The following is a 19,368-nucleotide window of genomic DNA, read 5'->3' on the forward strand; positions in this document are numbered from 1 at the left end:
CCAGATACAGAGGAAGCTGGGCATGTCTGCAAGGGAGTGGAGCAAACAAGCAAATTACACTATAAGCTTGCCTCTCTCTCTCTCTCTCTCTTTTTTTTTTTTTTTAAAAACAAACATTTTCATTCGGAAAGCTTGGACACTGAAAGTTCTATGCTTCTTAACTGACCGGCCAGTTAATCAGCATATTGTTTTAGTTTTCAGAAGGCAAGTAGAGAGTCATTTTCAAATAAAATTTATTTTTGAATAATAAATAATTGATAAAATGTTCACACGTGTTTAATTGAAGTAACATTTTTTTTTTCTTTTTCAAAAAGAAAAGAATCTTTTCTTTTTGGGAGGAGAAAGGGGTAAGTTTTACCTGCTAAAACAGAATTGTGACATTTCTGGTTGTTGATGTCCAGAGACTGAGTATCCAAAAAGGGTTTCAGAATAAACCCAACATACCATGCATTCGTGCAATAGTCCCAAAAGTCTTTAGTTTTTACTTCTAATAATAAAATGAAGTGATACAGGTTGGCCCTTCTGGAGTATTCAGCAGCCTACTCTGAGGCCTTCTGTATATCGAGTCAAGTCTACAAGTTCATTTAGCTTCCAAAATGCTGTCTTTTATGAGCAAAAACCAAGAAAAGAAAATTCTTACACTGAATTTATATTCAAGTCCTGACTGTTACACATATACACACACCTTATAAATAGAGATGGTTGCTTTTTTCATTTAATTAAGAAAAAGTGTTGAAAGTATTTCCTAATTAGTTTTCATGTTTTTACAAACTGAAAAAATATTTTTCCCCCTTTTGTTTTTAACCTCTTGTCAAGTGAAAAAAATAGAGGAAAGGAACAGTAAAAGGAGAGAAAAGAAGCAAATTGCCAACCTACATGCTTTTAAAATCTGATATCAATAATTTTCACTGATGTAAAAAATTGGGCCTTTCTGTTTGTTTGCTTTAACAAATGAGTGGATTTTCCCTTACCATTCCTTCCCTGTTTATGAGAAACTACCATATTGTTAGAAACTTTACTTTTACCTTTTAATCACAGTAGCCTTACAAGAAAAAATATTTGTCAGCCATAGCTCTCCTTTCTCATTCTTTCCTCCATCTTCTTTTGCTGTAGGTCTTTGTCCTCCCTTACATCCCACCTTTACTTATGGTACGCTAGGTTGGAAAGTAATTCTTTGCTCCATGCCAAAAACCAATTATGGATCCACAAAAGGAGCTGACAAAAGAGACTCTGTCTCTGCTCTCAGCCTTTTGCTCCCTCAGGCCCTAAAACCCAGAAGTGAATGTGCATGGCCAGAATTCTCAACTTCTTAGAAGAAAGCAGGCAGTCATTTTAGTGAGTGTTTATGGGCTTAGAAATTGTAATAGGAAAAGTTGAGTACGAGCATCTCTAAGGACAGACAAGCACTTCGGTATGGGTATTATCACCTACCTGGAATAGAGAATACAAAAATTTTCATCCATTTGCTTTCTGTAGCTGTCAGCATAAATGATTGCTTTGAATCAGTAGGATCTTGCACTACAAATTCCCACGCCATTTCAAATGCCAACCTTCAAGTTTGGTTTGGCCCATTATATGTAAATCAAGCAGAACTTGGTTTGAAGTTCCAAAACACATGTACACACACAAACCACATGTGTGCATGCGGCTGGAGACTAATGTTCAGTCCAGCTCATTACTGATAAAGCACAAGTCTCTCTACTCGCATTGGTGCAACAGTTTCTCCAAATTTCACTAGCTCAAGGGCAACAGGGTCTGTTTAACATGCTGCCCATTTATTAAAGGTAAGGCTCACAGAGCTACTTCTCTTATTCTGACTGAGGAAGAGGAAAACGGAGAATTCGGTTTCACTTAGAATAAACACTCGCAGTTTATCCACAGACCACTTGGCTTGCAGAACCGGGCTACAAGGAAATTAAAAGAAGAGAAATGTCTCTACCTTTAGTCAGGATGGGGAATGTGAAGCTAAGGTTTATTCCACACTTTATGAAGTAGGTAAATAACCAGTCAAGAGTTAAATATTAGGAACAAGAGATTAGAAGGAACATTTGATTCACTGGAGTCCAGCCCCACACACAGTGTAAACAGAAAATATTTTGTTATATTCACAGGAATTGTCCTCTATTACACTAGGGCTGATCTGTGCCTCAAGTCTGCAAAGCCCCAGGTATTATTTGCAATACTGTGGCAGGCAGCAGAGTGGAATATAAAATACTCCCTTCCCAAGTGGTGTTACCTTCAGCCAGGTTTGGCTCTCCTTCTCCAGGCCTTTCTCAAGGAATGAGAAAATGAAAGAGATTGGATGACCCAAAGTTAGGACTGACTTACTGGAACTGAACAGCAAAATTTCATGTTTGAGGTACATTCAGGATATATAAAGGAGTCAGTACCTACTCTGTATTTTTTCAAGTTCTAAAATACCTCTTGTCACTGGGTTGGATCCTTTCAACGGTTATTTAACGCTTGAAATCACACCATCATAGGATAATATACAACCAACAGGTAATAAGGCAGCTAATTCTTGCACAGAACGCAAGCTCACCTTCCCTCTTCTCTGCCCCAGCAAAAAGAGTGGAGTTCATTATCCATAAACTCTTTTGAACAGGCAGGAAATTGTAAATTGTCATTTTTTGTTCTGTCAACTTCTTATGAATTTTAACAGTGGAGTTGTCTAGTCATACAGGTGCTATACTGGAGCCTATTCACATGCTATACATGAGATATCTGAACAAGAAGTGTGTAAAGAGTGACTGCAAGTTTGTCTCACTGTCCTTGAGGAGGGAGTTCATAGTTTTGCAGTGACATTAGAAAACAACATGGCTGTAATTTTGGAGGGATGGAATAAGTTACATTGTCTTCTAAAATAACATGCATTTTAGTTTGGAAAGTTAAATGGTGCCTACTGCATGTACTAAATATATATTGAGAGTCACAGTAGTGACTTGAAGCCAAGTTAGGAAGACAGAACTATAAGTCTTACATACATACACAAGGCCTGATTCTCACACTGAAGCGTTTTATACTAGGAGATAACTATAAGGAGATCTTAAAGTGGCTGTGAATGTGAGTAACAGGTATATGAGAATCATGCCCACAGAATTTATTTTACATATACAGAGTATAGGGACAGATGATGGACACACGATAGATTGCCTGGGCATGTATTTAATAAATAAAAGCATCACAGGCCTTTGCAATTTATCACACCACTTTGACTGGATCATCTATCATCACTCTTCCCTGGCACTTATTTGAGCACTCTAAACCCCACGGCCAGCTCCAGTTAAAAAGGTGCAAAAAGAGAAAGATTTCCTCCTTCCATTTCATTTCAGCTTCTCAGTGAAAAAGACAGCATTCATTTCAATCCTCAAAGATCAATCCTAAAAAAAATGAAATCATGACGCATAGAAAAGACATTTAAGGATGTTTGGAGATTCCCCTCCATCCTCAGTTTTAGTCTCTCAATGACTGAATTGCTGGTAACGAAGACATCTGTCTGTGTAAGAGGATGGATACTAAAATAATCCGCACATGCTTTTAAAATGTAAAACTCATGCTGATAAACCTTTCTAGCAGAACATGTCTTTCTATATTGACACTAAACCTGACCTACTGCTATGCACTACTTCTTGAGCACATATGCAAGCTCGATTCACTCCATTCCACACCTAGAACACAACTCTCATAAATATACAGGCAACATCTATGCAGTGTGAGAGGAGACATGTGCCACCATCCTTTGCAAGAATGGCGACAGTACAAATTAGAGCTTAAATCTGAACACAGTCATCAAAATAGCATGACAGGCAAATATGATTTATCTTAGTTTTCCTATTTGTGATGAAATTGGCAAAAAACTAGAAAAAATATTTTTCTTTTATTTGCTGAAGAGAACAATTCAGTAATAATGCCTAATTTTATGAAATTCTTAAAGACTGAAAATCTTTGTATAAATGTAGTATCTATTAACTTAAAATTAACTTTTAGCAATATTCTTTCTTGCTACCTATTGCAACTACGTGACAGCTTTGGCTCCCTCTGGTGGTCAAAACAATAACAAAAAACTTTTCTGTGGCCACTAAGTAAAATCCGTGCATCATGAAGCTTAATTTGTTTATAATTTCACTGGATTTTGTAGGAGTTAAGGACATTTAACATCTATCAGAACAGGATTAACCATAAATTATATGTTCTTATTTCTTAAGGGCACTGAATTTCACAGACCCTGCAGTCGTAATACTTGAATTGTTTTGATTTATAAGCTATCTATGCATTTATGCTTCCTTGTAAAGGGCTCAATAATAATTTCCAGTATTCCAATATTTTTCCTTTTGCTTTCTTCACTTGAAATATTTTGTCCTGAAGGAGAATATGTGAGCAATGCTATTTGGTAGCACAGAAAAATGCTGAATAAATTAAATGCATTTCTTACCAACTCCAGTAAGCCCATTTTGGTGGAAAACTGTAAAATAGTAGTGTGTTTGTCATCTTTTCCATATCATTCTCATCAAATTTCTCTTGCATTCATGGAAAAAATGCAAGGAGTAAAACCAAACCTCTGTACATTTACATCTGTGCTAACTTAAGACTGTATCCTAATACCTAAACTGACATTTCCTCTTCTCACTGAAAATGACAGAAAAACTCTCATTCATTTCCAGGAGCAGAATCAAGGCCATTTTAGAAACCCTGGTCTGAAGCCTAGAGCAAGCAGGGCTTCTGTAAGAGTATTTCAGCACTGAGCCGGTGCTCATGAACCAAAGTTCCTGTGAATTCACCTTCCCATGATTGTATTTTGCTTAAACACTTTACCCCTTTGCACACACATTATTAATATATTAACAGCATATCTATGCAATTCCATTGAATAGATTTGGATTTAATGAGTATAACTGAAAGCTGTTTCCCACATTGCATAAAGTAATGCAAGGTTTTAAGCAACATGCTGCTGTTACAGCATAAGTAATAATTCCTTATAATTAAGATGATTTCTTATAAAGATACAGCAGTTTTTTGTTAGTTCTGTTTAATACCACATATGTGCTGGTATTGATGAAATCGTAAAAAACAAAGGATATGAGCTAGCTTATCAGGGATTTTTTTTTTTTTTTTTTTTAAACTCAAAGACAGAGCTGGCTAGCTAAAGTGAGTCAACAAAATATTTTATATGGAAGTTTCACAGAAAATGTATTTCCCATCAGCATTTTTGGAGGCAAATTTTGCATTTTTAGACAAAAAGAAAATAAATGATGGCTGTTTAATGAACTTTTTGACTTTTCACCTAGAACATTTAAAGGTTTGAGCAGACCACCTGGAAACAGACAAYTTTTCATGGAAAACTTCTCAGCTATGTGAGAGGGTCATAGTTGTGTTCTTTCAAGGTAAGGAAACTTTTCCATCAAAACTGTAATTAATTTGAAAATTCAGCATTCCATTGAGTTAAACTGGTGTCAATGGTATATTCGCGAAGAACTGCTTTTACAGTATACCATACTTGTATATTCTATTCAATAAAAAAACCTTTGTTTCACCACTTCGTTATTCCATTTTTATACCAGTGCTAACTCCACAGGGCATGTAACTTCATGAAGTTACAAACAGGATGTAAATAGAGTAATGAGAATGGGTAAATTAGGTTCTTAATCTTCACATTGTGAACACCTACGAGGGTTTTTAAGACAGGAGAATTACAATGAAACCATTGTCCCGCCTTAAGAAGCTATTACAAAGTTCAATTCTACTCCACTTTTATTAGAAGACCCTTAGGGTATTAAGTATACTTTCCAAGGCATCACTTAAAACTTATTAATTACATGTCATATTTGTATTAAAAACCGTCAAAACTCTTTTTAGTCATGTTTCATATTATCTGTAGGCATGCTTTGCTTTCTTACTCTCCATTTTGCCTACCTGGAAAGGATTCAAGGTGTACATGATTATTTGCTTGAGGGTAAAAAAATAATTTTTCATGATTTAAATTAGAGTATGTATTGCAACTCACTCACTTAAATAACATAGATGTCTTAAGTCACAGTACATGTGAGGTCAGAATAGATCTGGGTGTGTGCACCACTGCAACTCATAAAACCTATGTTTATAATTCAAAATGATTAAAAATACATGCCTTATGGACCATTCACATGAAGAACTTTCTTCAGTGAAAAAAGTTTTAGGTAAGTAAAATCTTACAGCAGATATATTTTAATTATAACTCACTGAATATTTCTATTACATCTGAAAAAGTAGACCTGTGGAACAAGATTTATCTTGAGCAAACAGCGTTTGCATCTTTTGTTATAGAAACAGAACACACACTTTGATTTCCATAGGATGTCTCCAGCATCAAGATAAAATTAAACATAGTAAGCATCAGTATGAAAGCAGAAGTAAAGCTGATGAATCAATGTATGTCATACTGATTCTCAGTATACCTTTAGGCCTCTCATAAATCTGACAGATCTTTAGGTTTCTATTTTTTTTTCTTGGTACCTTGATCAATAGCCAAGGTATAGAAAGAATCTTGCACTTCAGGTTCACTAGGCCATGCCCAGTTYCAGCTCTGTTCCAGTGGAACAAAACAAATGTGATGAAGGAAAAAAACAGAACATATCTGAGAATGTAAAATAGTATACCTGGACTGACAGAAAAGAGAAGAATGTTTTTAGAAGGTTTTCACAGAATCTTTAGACAGTACTGAAACTAACCTTCCCCAATGTACACACACTTTGAAACACCAAATCAAATTAAACAGTGACTCAAAATAAAGAGAACCATTTGAAAAAGAACAGACAAATGTATGGATAATCATTCGGAGGCTGATATATAGATTTTATAACACAGCATTCAGTTCTGGGGAACATMTCTCTCAAATGAACATGAACCACAGCCAAAATTAATCAATAGTAATTAAAAGAAAATGTGCAAGTTCAAAAAGAAAGGAAGCCAAAATCTCAGTCAGAAAAAAAGGTTCTTTTTCAGCAGGGAAGGAAGAAAGAAACAGGACAGCAGAGGYAACAGGAGGTGCAGAGGTATGAAGGTCGTAGGAAGAGGCAAGGTCTGTCAGATGCGCTTGGTATATGAAGGGAATGATGCACAACAATAAACTGTTGGGGAAAAAAGAGTAAAATGATAGAATTATAAATACTGTGTAGTAAAACAGCAGAATGGCTAGCATGCTCAGTAAACTTAAAGAATGAGATTTCCAAAGGAGGCATGTGCATACGTCTTGAAATTCAGAGGCACTTTATAATCCCACTGCTCCCCCTCACACTATGAGGCTGACTTCCCGGCTTCATGTATAAGCTAACTTGATTCCAACAGCGTAACACCTCTTGACATTCAGTATGTCCACAAATTCAGCTTTACTTGGACTGAATATTAATACTCCAGAAGGTACATGGCAGATGATGTTGGAGACTGAACTTCATTCTCTACCCTCAGATCAGGTTTTAAGAAGAAGAGAAATGATAGTGGTGTGAGCCTCCAAAGTCACACTTACATGTTTTMACGCTCTAAAGACCATCTCTAAGAAAGAAAAGGCTAGGTTGTTTGACAGCTGCCTTCCGTAGCACTGCATTATGATAGATGAGCAAAATTCTCTACTCAGCAGCCTGCAGTTCTCAATTAATTTAAAACCACCTCTAAGAAAATGTGGTTTCCTCTCTATGAGTTCCTCTACCTATTTTTGTTTAAAGCTAGACTGTCCCTAACGAATGTGCAAGACTAGATACATGTGTGGTGTCTGAAGAAGTATGATCAAACTGTTTATGAAACTTTCAGGGCTTTTGTCATGTGGGCTGTACTACCCATTATTATATCAATGATGTCATGCAAAACATTAAAAATTGGATATGGGGACAAGGCTCCTTTCTATTCTCTCTGTTCCTTAAAATGAACCTTGTATACCCATCAACTAGTAGTATAAATGTCATCTATGCAAAGTAACTGGAAGATGCTTACATACACTCCTTCCCCTTCAGACTTTCTGGTTAAGTGATGATTGATTGTTTTGATTTATAATTAAAACAAATACGGATTCAAATCATGATTTCATTTTTTATAACAGAACACTTTCAGAAATTTAAAAATCAATTAATCACCAAACCTTTACACAACACAAATTCTGACTTCACTAGTACTTCACCCAGTGTAAGAGTGAAGTGGATTTAGAGGATTTAACCTCAGGATCTCACTCTACAAGAAGGTGAATTATTCTTTTTCAATCAGCTTTTTAATTTCATACTGCATTTCTACCTGACAGTTCATAACAAGCCAAAAAAGGGCTAATAATAGAGGCTCATAGGAGGAATAAATCTGTTCTAATGATGAACTTGCAAACAGTTCAAGACAGCATGTCTAATTGCTCCTCTAGGTACTGCAAACTTTCAATATGTGTGTTCTTTACCTGCTGTAAGTAGTAGAGAGCTCACTATCAACTTATTTATTGAGATCTTTGCGATCTATGTGACATAAGTAAACTCCAAGTAACAGAGGTGACAATCTCCATTTCTGTATTACCAAAGTGCAACCAATCTTAAAATCACAAGCCATGAACAATCTGATTAGTAAGACAAGAAAGGAGAAAGGATCCCACAAACACATCATTTTAAACATGCACACAACATGCAGCTAAGGGTCTATCAGACCAAAAACTAACAGGAAAGCTCATTTAATGAGAATAAAAAGATTAAAGAGCAAAAACCATGAGGAACAATTGCACTCTTGTTTGGGGGAGCGACTCTTACCATTACAGCCATGAAAGCTCAAATATCCTACTAAAGGACCTATTCATGAATGACTTGTGCTCTACATAAGTTTGGAAAACTCCGTGAAGAGCGATTACCACCATCATCTATAAAACGAGGATTCCTCAATTCGAGTTTCTCCGAGCACAATGGGACAATTGTGTCCTCACTGTGAAGGAGTGAGACGTGGGGCATGGAGCCTCACAAACAGTGGCAGATCATACGGGGCAGGAATTCAAACCCCACACAATCACAGAATTTTAATTTCTGAATGGAAATGTGAAAGACAAACTGGTGCTGACATTCGCCCACTTAGCAAAAGATGACCACAATCCTCCTCAGGGAAAGCTGTTTTTAGAGTGATTTCAGAACAAATATGCCTTTCATCAATATCTGGCATCAGCAGCTTATTCTCCTTCCCACCTTGTTCTATGAGAAAACAAAGTTACTGGAGGCAATAAAAAACCTCATTGCAAAACTCTGTTCTTATACCACTCAATCACGATGGTATCTAAACACCTTTCAGAATGGCATTAGGCAATATAATTAGCATCTGTCACGTGCTGCTTTCTCTCATGGGTAAACCTATACACACAAACATCATATATCTCGGTAGAGCACAGCATAATTAAGAAGTTTTCTGTGTCCCTTTCCAACACTTTAAGTCTCTAAAATGCTCACCAGGCTTTACATCTCTAAAATATCCACTAGGCATTATCCCTTAGTTCTCAGTAAGCTGAGGATAATAAAAGCTCATGTAATGTTTCCATGTACAAGTTTAATCAAATCATTTTGGCTAGGATATTGTGTTTAAGAGCAAATGATCTGGCTGATAAAATCAGAGCTGCATTGATTAAAGTGTATTTGATCACCGGGGTAGACTGCTAAATATTGTAATGGTAGACACTCAGATGAAGCAGAAATATATATATTAATGCAAAGAAGGCCACAACAGATTTTTAATAAAGAAAACATTGTAGGCAAGCTGATGGTATCTAATAAAAAAGAAAATATTCCAACTATGACAAGATTTCTGTGCAGATGCTGGTAAGAATTAAATAGTTAATCCTCAATAAGATTTAGGTTTTCCGTTAGCACGGATCTCCTCAGTTTTCTTCTCTCCTCACCACAAAACTTGTCAGTCTGCATCTCCTCAGCACAGATTTGAAAACTAATGTTTTGGATTTAGCTGATATTCAAACACACCAACATTATCATGTCAGAGCAAGAGCTACCTGCAGAATAATCTTTGTGAAGAAAATGTCCTGGAAAAGACCTTTGCCAAATTAGCAGTTAATGGAGATGTTTCACTATCCTATGGTTAGAAGACACTCTCTCTTCTAACCTTCAAATAAGTGCGTCTGCCAGATGTGGTAATGTGCAGAGCTTTGCCACCTTTACAGGAGCTACACGGGTGAGCAGGACAAGCCCACAGGGAATATTTGACATGATCAAAGACTTGGATTGTATACAAAGATTTAAAGGCAGTCAATGGATAAGCATGAAAAAGCAGCATGAAAACATGCTTTTCACAAATACACACGGATGTGGAAACTATCATATTTCTTTGTCTGATAATAGTTGTGCCCTGAGGGGAAGAGCACACAAAGGACTATCCAGGGATGGCAAGGAAGATGTACCCATTAAGACAGGAAGGCCTTTAACAATATACAGCTGGTGTAAATGGTTTCATTTTCCTGAAGGGAGGCACCCTGCAGTTTCCAACCTAAACTGATAGACCTATTGGCTCTCAAAGGAATTTCTCAGGAGAGACAGAAAAAAACCAAACACAGCGAATCAATAGGTTACAACAAAGTTTTGCTTCCAGCTGCACAAGTCACATGGTTTGATGGTTGTTTTTAAATGTTTCTACAGAACAGCCAGGCATCATCAGCAAAACTGTCTCCAAACATGTGCTTCGTTTACATTATATTAATTAGTTACACTGCATTGGGCATTTCAAAAGAGGACAGGCTGGAAAAGGGGGGAAAAAACAGACACGTATGCCTACAGAGCAGAGAGGAAAGTCTGGAAAAGTTACCCCCTGAGAGTAACCATCAAAAGAGATGAGACGCAAATACATATATTTCATAACATACGTTTAGGTACCAGCTCTGTTGGTGCTGTAACATCTGCTTGTCTGTAAGAGACTGCTGGATCCGTACTGTCTGTGTCGGGAGGAGGGTAAGGTGGGGGCGGGGGGATCTCTAACTGGGGTGGACCACGCGGGTTGCCTCTAGGAGGCTTTGGTGGCACCTGCCGTCCATCACCTACAGGGGATCAATTGACTTCAAGTTACTTCATCACCAAGGTAACGATTGCTCTGTCTGTCGTTATGTCTTAAACATACACTCATTATTCCCTTACCCACGCCCAAAGTCTCTCCGGATCTAATTCTGCTCTCATTTACCCCAATATAAATATGGGAGAAGGAGAAGCTAGACCTCTCTCAAGCTGATGGCCATGGGTTCAGAATCAGGACCAGCGCATACAAATACGTCACAACGAACATCCAAAATCTTCACCAGTGTTTCACCAAATGTAAGGAAAGAGGAGAAAAAACAGTGAAAAAAATGTGAAAAAAAAMCTATGTAGAGCACATGAGAACACATGAAAAACGTGTTTTACTTTCATCTCCTTAAGTGCCAAACTGCCTCAATTTTTTGACCTCTAAAATTGTTATGTGACTACTTTCCTGACTCCTTGAGAGAAAAATAGAAATGCCTCAGATTAGTATTTTTAGAAAGGTGTCTTAACTTTTTTTTTTTTCCTTTTTCTGAGTAGTTGTTTTATTATTTTGACATTGTGGAAAAGCAGCTGATTAAGCTGTTCTTTGCAAAACAGTGTTTTAAGCTATCTGTGGAAATGCTTAGAACTTTGGCTGGGGGTTTATTTCAGTACTGTGCAAAATAAACTAAAAAAATTCATGCACCTTTGCACTATATTGCATTAACCATCTGCAATGTCAAAAACGGCTGTCAGTTTGTAGCGCACAGACCTAGAGCTAGCTGACGCTAGCTGAAGCCGTACCTCCCCCCTTTTTAGCTTTGAGCAAAGAGACAGGCAATGACTCACAGATCTAAATCTGAAAACACATTCACTATTGTCATACTTGGCTATTTGCGGCATTCTCTGCAAATTCAGAGGACTCCTGTAGCTTCTGATTGTGTTTCAAACCTTCTTTTAGACTTATTTAAAGCTCCAGTTCTGACTCTCACATGCATACAAGTCAGCATTTGCATYAACCAATCTTTCAGGCTTGACTTTGGCATTTTGAGATGAATTAATCCTTAGATTATTATCTCCACAAATGCTGATCTTGCAATTCAGAAAGTCCTTGGAGGCTTAGGAAAGCATGCTGAAGAAACATGACTGCCTGCTCATTCTGTTCTTCCACCCTTCCTTAGGCATCTGCTATCAGTCATTGTTGAAGATGGATGCTGGCACAGATGGACCTCTGGTTTGAACCGTTATGACCATTTCTATACTCTTAGGCTCATATACTGGTGCTGCCGAAAAGGGATGTCGCACCAAGGGGGAGAGAAAAGATTAAACTCACTATGATGTTCTTAGGAGTCACTAGCTTCTAGAGATTCAAGATACAATTTAATGCCTGCAAATGTGCAGATTCTATTTGACTGCTTTGAGAAAACTGGGCACAATACTTCAGGGTCAGAATAAGTAATTCAGTGTTAAATATGTCAAGTGCTTCATTTGCCGTTTTGAGAAACTTTCTGATAGGCTCTTCTGCTTTGATTCATCTGGCTAGGTTGGGAGATACAGAGGTATCCTTTAATCCTTTTTCCATCACACTGCTATTTCCTGCAGCACTTTTCCTCCCCTCACTACTGTCTTGCTTTGTTCACAGCTTTTCCCTCTTGCTTTCTGAGCCATCTGTGCTTTCTCATCATTTTCTTGCAAAGGCCCCAAAGAGAGGCTGTTTTACCAACCTTCCCTTTCTGTAATTTTCTCTTGTTAATGAATGCATTCATTCAAGAAAGCAGCAGAAAATGAAAAGCACTGAGGCTGGGGCTTCTATGGGACAAATTCTTTGTTGGCGTAAACTAGCGAGTCTCCATTAAAGTAAACGATACTATGAAACCTCACATCAACAGAGGCTGGCCAACAAGTCCTTATGTATACAGCACTCAACCGATAGAAGTGGTCTGTTCTGTTTCATCTGCAGCATTCCTAGCACTGTCATAAAATAAAATTAACACTTACAAAAAGTTAAAGCACCAAATGTCATGAATCGGTGACTTGCTGTAATAGGGGAAGGCATCAGGAATGACAGATTGTGACATCAGCAGTGGTTAACAGAAAGCCAATTTTCTGAAAACTCTTGTATTATATGGCACAGCGATAACATTGCCCTTAGAGAGTTTAAATAAGAGATGTCAATGGAGTCGAACATGTCACAAGATAATGGACTCCTGCTGCTACATAAATGCTGAGGCAATAAATGTGAAGCATTTACTGAAAATAAATTTTGGAACAAAGCCAAGAGATTTCTTTCTAAACTGTGAGTCACTTGTAATGTAAGCAATTATGTATGACAGGATGTCATATCTGTATGTCTTAGGCACTTTATGAAACATGAGGTCAAAGGCATGAACTGGAGTGCACTGAGTGCATTATGGCACTTGAAGAATGCTTCTCTTAATGTACTGAAAAACAAGTTCCAATATGTGGGGTTATTATCTCATAGCTTTACTCATCATAAAATCACTTTGTTTGCTAAAAGCCTAATCTTGGGGTCCTCACTCAGGCAAAGCTCCCACTGATCTGAATAAGCTATCAGTCAGATAACGGCAGAGATCTGGGAGAACATTTTTCAGTTCTTCCGTATGAAAGTAAATGTGGTGTCACGTACAGCTGATGACTAGTTTCTTTATTGTCTCCAGCTATGTATGGAATTTCTTTCAGAGCACCACCAGTTCTTTTCCTCTACTGATTAACTAAAGACTCAGTGGATATTAATTTGAAATAGGACTAAACACTAAATTAAAAAGATAAACTTCATTAAATATGGTCAGTTGATGTTAAACTGTTAGAGGACTGCAGGAAAATAAAATATCTTCAGGCTTTAAGAACATGAGGTGATCCTGAGCTAGCTCAACTGTATTTCAGTTCAGTTCAGGGGCTTCAAAAGCATTCAGTATTGCCTGACCTGTCTCTCCTCACTTTCCATTTACTAATCAAACTACTGTGACTTTAAAGGCACAGAATGGGCCCAAAACTAGTGCTTTTGAATACCTAAAGCATACAAAACATTCATCTGCCTTTTACTACCCTATGGTAGCCTGAAAGTTCCATTAAGGTAAAAGGTAACATACGAACACTTATTTCCAGACTTTCATTCTGCAGAATAAATGTGTTTTTTTCCCCCCAAGTTACAAGGGTCCCAGTTCACAGCATAACTGAGTTATGGAATTGCTGAACAGTAGGTATCTAAAGCACATGCGGGGGATTACACAGAGACAAGAACATTGCTCACCCATTGTGCTCTTCTGCTTGTCCTCCCTTTCTTCTGTCCTGTTTGGCATGGCAGGAGTGGGTGGAGCAGATGGACTTGGTGGAAGAGGGGCACGTCTCTTCTTTTTCTGTAAATCATTTAGGGATGCTCCTTGTGAAATCTAGCAAATTTGAAAAATACAAACGGTAAAGAATGTGTTATTTAGATTTTCTAAGTTATCAGTAACGAAAAAAATCTAATTATCACATGCCTTAATTTCTTCAGCACACAGCATCATCAAAATGTTTATAATGAGTATTTATAGTAACAGGAGATTGAAAAGAGCGATCAAAAGAGGTGTAGTAATATTGTGCACAGAGAAGGAAAGGGGGAAGAAGTGCATGTGGATGTCACAGCACAAGTATCAGTCTGGTATACATTTGATGTTTACATTAACAGGTAATTAAAAAGCCCAATACTCAGCTATGCACAGTAGGACACTACATTTGATGTAAGGCCTGATCAATAACATCCTCTATTTTTCCATTGGTGTCTTCATACCTTAAATTATGGTTAGATACTCCAGTCTGCATGTGTGAGGACTAAGAAGTTGAGAGAAAAACCCGAATTGAAGGTCTTCTTGCTTGACAACATAAGATCATACTGTACTTTATTTATGACTACTGGACATTTTAGACAAACTTTTGAAACTTTGGCTATGTAATAGCACTGCTTCCAGTAATTGCAACATGTTGGTTGGCTAGCCAAGACTTCATTGCTGTTTAGACTGCTTTTTAAAACAGGAATAATTTTAGTTCAAAAGTGCCTTTGGTTTCATTGGGTTGCATTGCATTTCCTGTAGATTGCTGGAACTTGGCTCTATTTCCTTTTATAGGAAAAAAGAAAAAAAAAACATGTAGGAAAATCACTTGAGTTTCTATACCCGAAAGGTACTGACGACACTAGAAAGAACTAGGCTTAATCAAGGCAATACAAACTGCCCACATACGATGCTCTGTTGGCACTCCTCAGGCTTCACTTACATCCCTTCACTGCTCTGTCTGTCCCGATGCTCCACAGAGCTGAAGATATCTAATATACAGAATTGCCTGGTGGCTTCCTAATATTACATAGGCCTTAATAATAATAGTAAGCTTTCCTTTAATCTAGAGGATTAATGAACACCTAAAACACATTTGATGGGGAAGATTTCATTAAACAAATAGTATCTTCACACTGCTCAAAGCTATTATCGGAGTTCATAGGTTCTCATTTATACAGAACAGTATCTTTTCCTAGGTTCAGGGAAAACTCTGAGGATAAATGAATTTTATAGAAAAGAATAGAACATGAGTAGTTCCTCCTTCAGCCTACATTTTTAATAGCATTCAAGGAGAGCTTGGTTTATAAAGGCAGACAGTGGTTAGGGTACTCATTCAGGAACCGAAACACCGAAATTCAGTTCTCATCCTCCAGGAGAATGCTCCAACCATTATGCTATGTGACTTTTGGATGAGAAAGGCCTCTCTGCTTGGTGAACCCGCACACTTCAGGCAGAGAAAGTTGACAGTAACTGCCCTGGAAGTGGAGCACGTTAACCAGACCGAGCTGCAGCTTCCTGGCAAACCAAATCTGTAAGGCAGGGGGAGGAAGGAAGGAAAGGTGCCCTGGTTTTGGTTCCTGCTACTGTGGTTGTTTCTGTATTTTACATTAAATATGCATTGGATACAACACAACTAAAGCCAGTGAGGCCAGTCTAGATAAAGTTAGGCCTAACATTAATGGCCAAGAATGTTAGTAGTAATTAGTGATTTTGCAAACTTCAATACTGGGCACCCAACTGCACAGAAGAGCACCAGGCCAAACACTCATGAATGGATACAGCAAAATTTTAGAGCTGTTTTGGCCCAAATCAAGGAATTTACTCCATAGTAAGCTGGGGCATGTAGGAAAAGACTGCAATTGACTGAGATCCCCATCCCAGATCCATAATGCCCAATATTCGGCTGAACATGGGAAACTCTGCTCAGTGACTCATCAGGCTTTGGTTTTGAAAAGGAGCAATTACATGGAAGACAACTGGCTAATGCTGCATTCTTCTCCATGTCTATTTGGAGTAATTCCAAAACCAGGCACTTGTTTAAATAGAAAAAAAATCACATTCTTTCTGCACTGTATTTCAGTAACTAAAGACATAGCAGCAAGTAATACTGTATCTTGAATCTTCAGGACAGTACCTTACAAAAAAAGAAAGTATCAACTGAAGTGGGGATGATACTAAACATTCAAATCTGACTACAGAGTCTCCAAAATTGAGTAGCCGTAGAGAAGAACTTGAACCATGTGGGAGACAGGCAGTACCTGAACTTTCCCAACAGTTGGCAAGGGCAAGCCATGACTTCTGTGGTTGTTTAACAGCATTATGCAGCTTTCACATTCACTCCTGTCTCTCCAGGAAGAAATGCCATTGCACTCAAGAAGGACAAAGACTGGTGATTTAAATGACAAACTAGAAAGACTCGAGAACGAAGCAAGAAAGTAAGGAAATGTATTTTTCCACTTGAAATGATAAAGATCAGTAGCCACCCTTTGCCAAGTACCAGATGAGTGAAGGATATTAGTTTGGTATAGACAAATTCCTCAAAGATACATTACTGCTTTACCAAGAAGAAAGAATCCTTGACAGAAGCCAGCTTATCTTTTTCAGATATATGCTTTCTTATTTAGTTGAATCTTCTGAGGAACATTAGATGTATGGATGAACAAACTGTTATTGCTAAAAAAAAGGCTAGAAAACAGCTAGTACACAACTGCAACAATGAAAGTTTGGTCAAATATACAAAAAATGTTTTCATTATACTGTCAGCTAAGTATACTTGCTTACAAACACCATAAAGAAGATGAAAAGCTTGTTTAAAGTTAGTCACACCACAATGTATATAAGTGTCTAGTTCAAGAACAGGTCATAAAAATTGTTAGAAGCAGTTCTTTAACGCCAACCTCAGTAAACCTATGAGGCTAAATATAAATGGCAAAATACACAAAGAACATTCTATTTCTTTCTTGCAGTTGTATATACCAAAACAATAGCACTTGAAAATAATTTGTTATGGCTGGCTGCTTCTTTTATAAAGAAATCAAGCCTTAACAATATTATCTGAAGTAATTTCCTGTCCAAACTTTGTTATAGGAGCCCCTCACTGAGCGTGACAGAATATTTGCTGTTCTTAGCACTTCTGCTTCACCTATGTAGCACTTCTGAGAAAGCTAGATGAAATTATTAGGTGAGCTTCTGGCTGTGCAAAAAATAAAGAACTTTTAAAGATGTTGATAAGTGTTCTCTGACTATAATTAATTCCATCAACTGAGCTACAAATGAATAAAGTGGGCCACAATGACCTAAATCTGACAAACAGTGCCATTTCTGTTCCTGTATTGATGAGACCACATATGATGCAAAAGGCAAATTTCTATTAAATTCATGTCATGGCTCTAATGTTGCTTGCAAAATATTTCCAGTATTGCAAACAGAATATTTTAAGAATGTGGTGAATGTGTTTTACTTCTGCGAAAGTGCAAAACCTTAATTAAAATTTCTGGGCTTTAGATAAGATTTCAGATTACACTTAGCACATAACAACAATGTCATGGGGAGGTTACATTCTAAAATTGTGCAGAAAGGAATCCTAGAGGACTAAAGCTTGAAAATTTCAATTGGTAGCATTTCATAGTCATCTTGCTTACAAAAGGCCTGTGGATACGGTACCAGTGGATGCATAACTTGAGCTTGAGTTATTTCACGGGCAAAAGTCCAGTATTTATTTTGAGTCTAGCTCCACAGAATATGTATTTGTGAAAAATATTAATGGAGTTTCAAGGAAACAAGAGCCACCATCATCAAAAGTGCATCAAGCATTCAAAGATTAGGAGGTTCTCAGACGAACTTCTAATGAAAGCTCTCCCACTTGCTTTGCCTATCCTCTACTTAGGGGTCAGGCACTGTTTTTCCATTTATCAACCCTTCACTATTAATCTTTCTAATAAGCATGTTTGCCTGTGTAAGTACTTGCCCTCTTTTATTCACAGTCTAAACTGGTCCTAAATTCACTGCAGGCCTAAAGCTCCTCAAACTGATCTTCCTTCTGTAAGTCAGCAATCGTATCAGTCATTTGTGCTTTGCTATCCCTCCAGTATCTAACCACCTTTGCAACCCCCTCTGCTGACTAGATATCCCATTCTTTTTAACTGCTGCTTTGACCATTAAGGAAATCGCACTACACTATCTCTGCCTCCAAAGAGGGATTAAAGACTTGGCAATAGCAGCCTCAGACAGCCACACATATCCATATCTATTCTATTAAGAATAGTCCATACATTCTTGCTATCAATGGCAGAGAACAAGCAACTAGGCTTAATGCAACCTCAAAAAGTGCACATAGCGCATCCTTGTTAAATAACAGAAGACTGCAATGTTGTAATTACTACAGCTTTATCTTGCCAGGTGGAGTATGTGTCCGCTAACAAGGTGTTTTAAAATGGTGAAACAACTAGGGAAAAATGCTTAAACTAATGCTAGAAGCCCAGCTGCATTTTTTGGATTTGAAGGAAGACATCATGAAACTTTTAGACTGCATGCTGATGGCCACTTTGGAGGTTTCTGGGAACTACTTATTGCCTTTCAGCAACATCTTTTCTCCATTTATTGAATACATGAGGGAGACTTGATAATCCTCAAGAATCGCAGTGTGGTGACACAGAGACCAGGAGAATAAGTCCATTTTCTTTTTTCCCCATCTCACAAGACTGATGTCAGGGGAGAAAAGAAGATAGAAGAGAAACAAATACTTTCTGTAGGACTAAGAAAGAGCTTGGGGAAAAAAACTGGATGATCTCAGCTCAGAAGCACAACTAATGACACAAGTACGGAAGAACAACTTAAAAACTGCCATGGAAAAACTCTTTGGACTTGTGGATTAAAATGAAACAGCACCTTCCTGAGTTACCTGGAACAGTTTTTTTTCTGAGCATCTGCAGGTATTTGTATGGTAGGCAGTGTCTACAGCTCCTGGAGAAAGCCACAACTGTTGATAGATGGATATAAGCAGTTCTAACTGTGCCTTAACAGAAAATCCCTCAGAGGACCTCGTCGGTATGTGGCTGAGATGTCAA

At 37.7% G+C, this 19,368-nt stretch overlaps 1 protein-coding gene across 1 annotated transcript in view; it reads right to left on the bottom strand.

Annotated features, from left to right (window-relative positions):
- The window catches only part of COBL (cordon-bleu WH2 repeat protein), a 160,640-nt gene that overhangs the window by 37,236 nt on the left and 104,036 nt on the right, over positions 1–19,368 (bottom strand). The window contains exons 7-8 of the mRNA XM_026072101.1: positions 14,242–14,380; positions 10,844–11,014 (exon numbers count right to left, since the gene is read on the bottom strand). Coding sequence (XP_025927886.1) covers positions 10,844–11,014; positions 14,242–14,380 — 310 coding nt within the window. The remainder of the gene's footprint in view (positions 1–10,843; positions 11,015–14,241; positions 14,381–19,368) is intronic.

Source organism: Apteryx rowi, unplaced genomic scaffold (genome assembly GCF_003343035.1).
Source record: "Apteryx rowi isolate R43461 unplaced genomic scaffold, aptRow1 scaffold_337, whole genome shotgun sequence".
Classification (NCBI taxonomy): domain Eukaryota; kingdom Metazoa; phylum Chordata; class Aves; order Apterygiformes; family Apterygidae; genus Apteryx; species Apteryx rowi.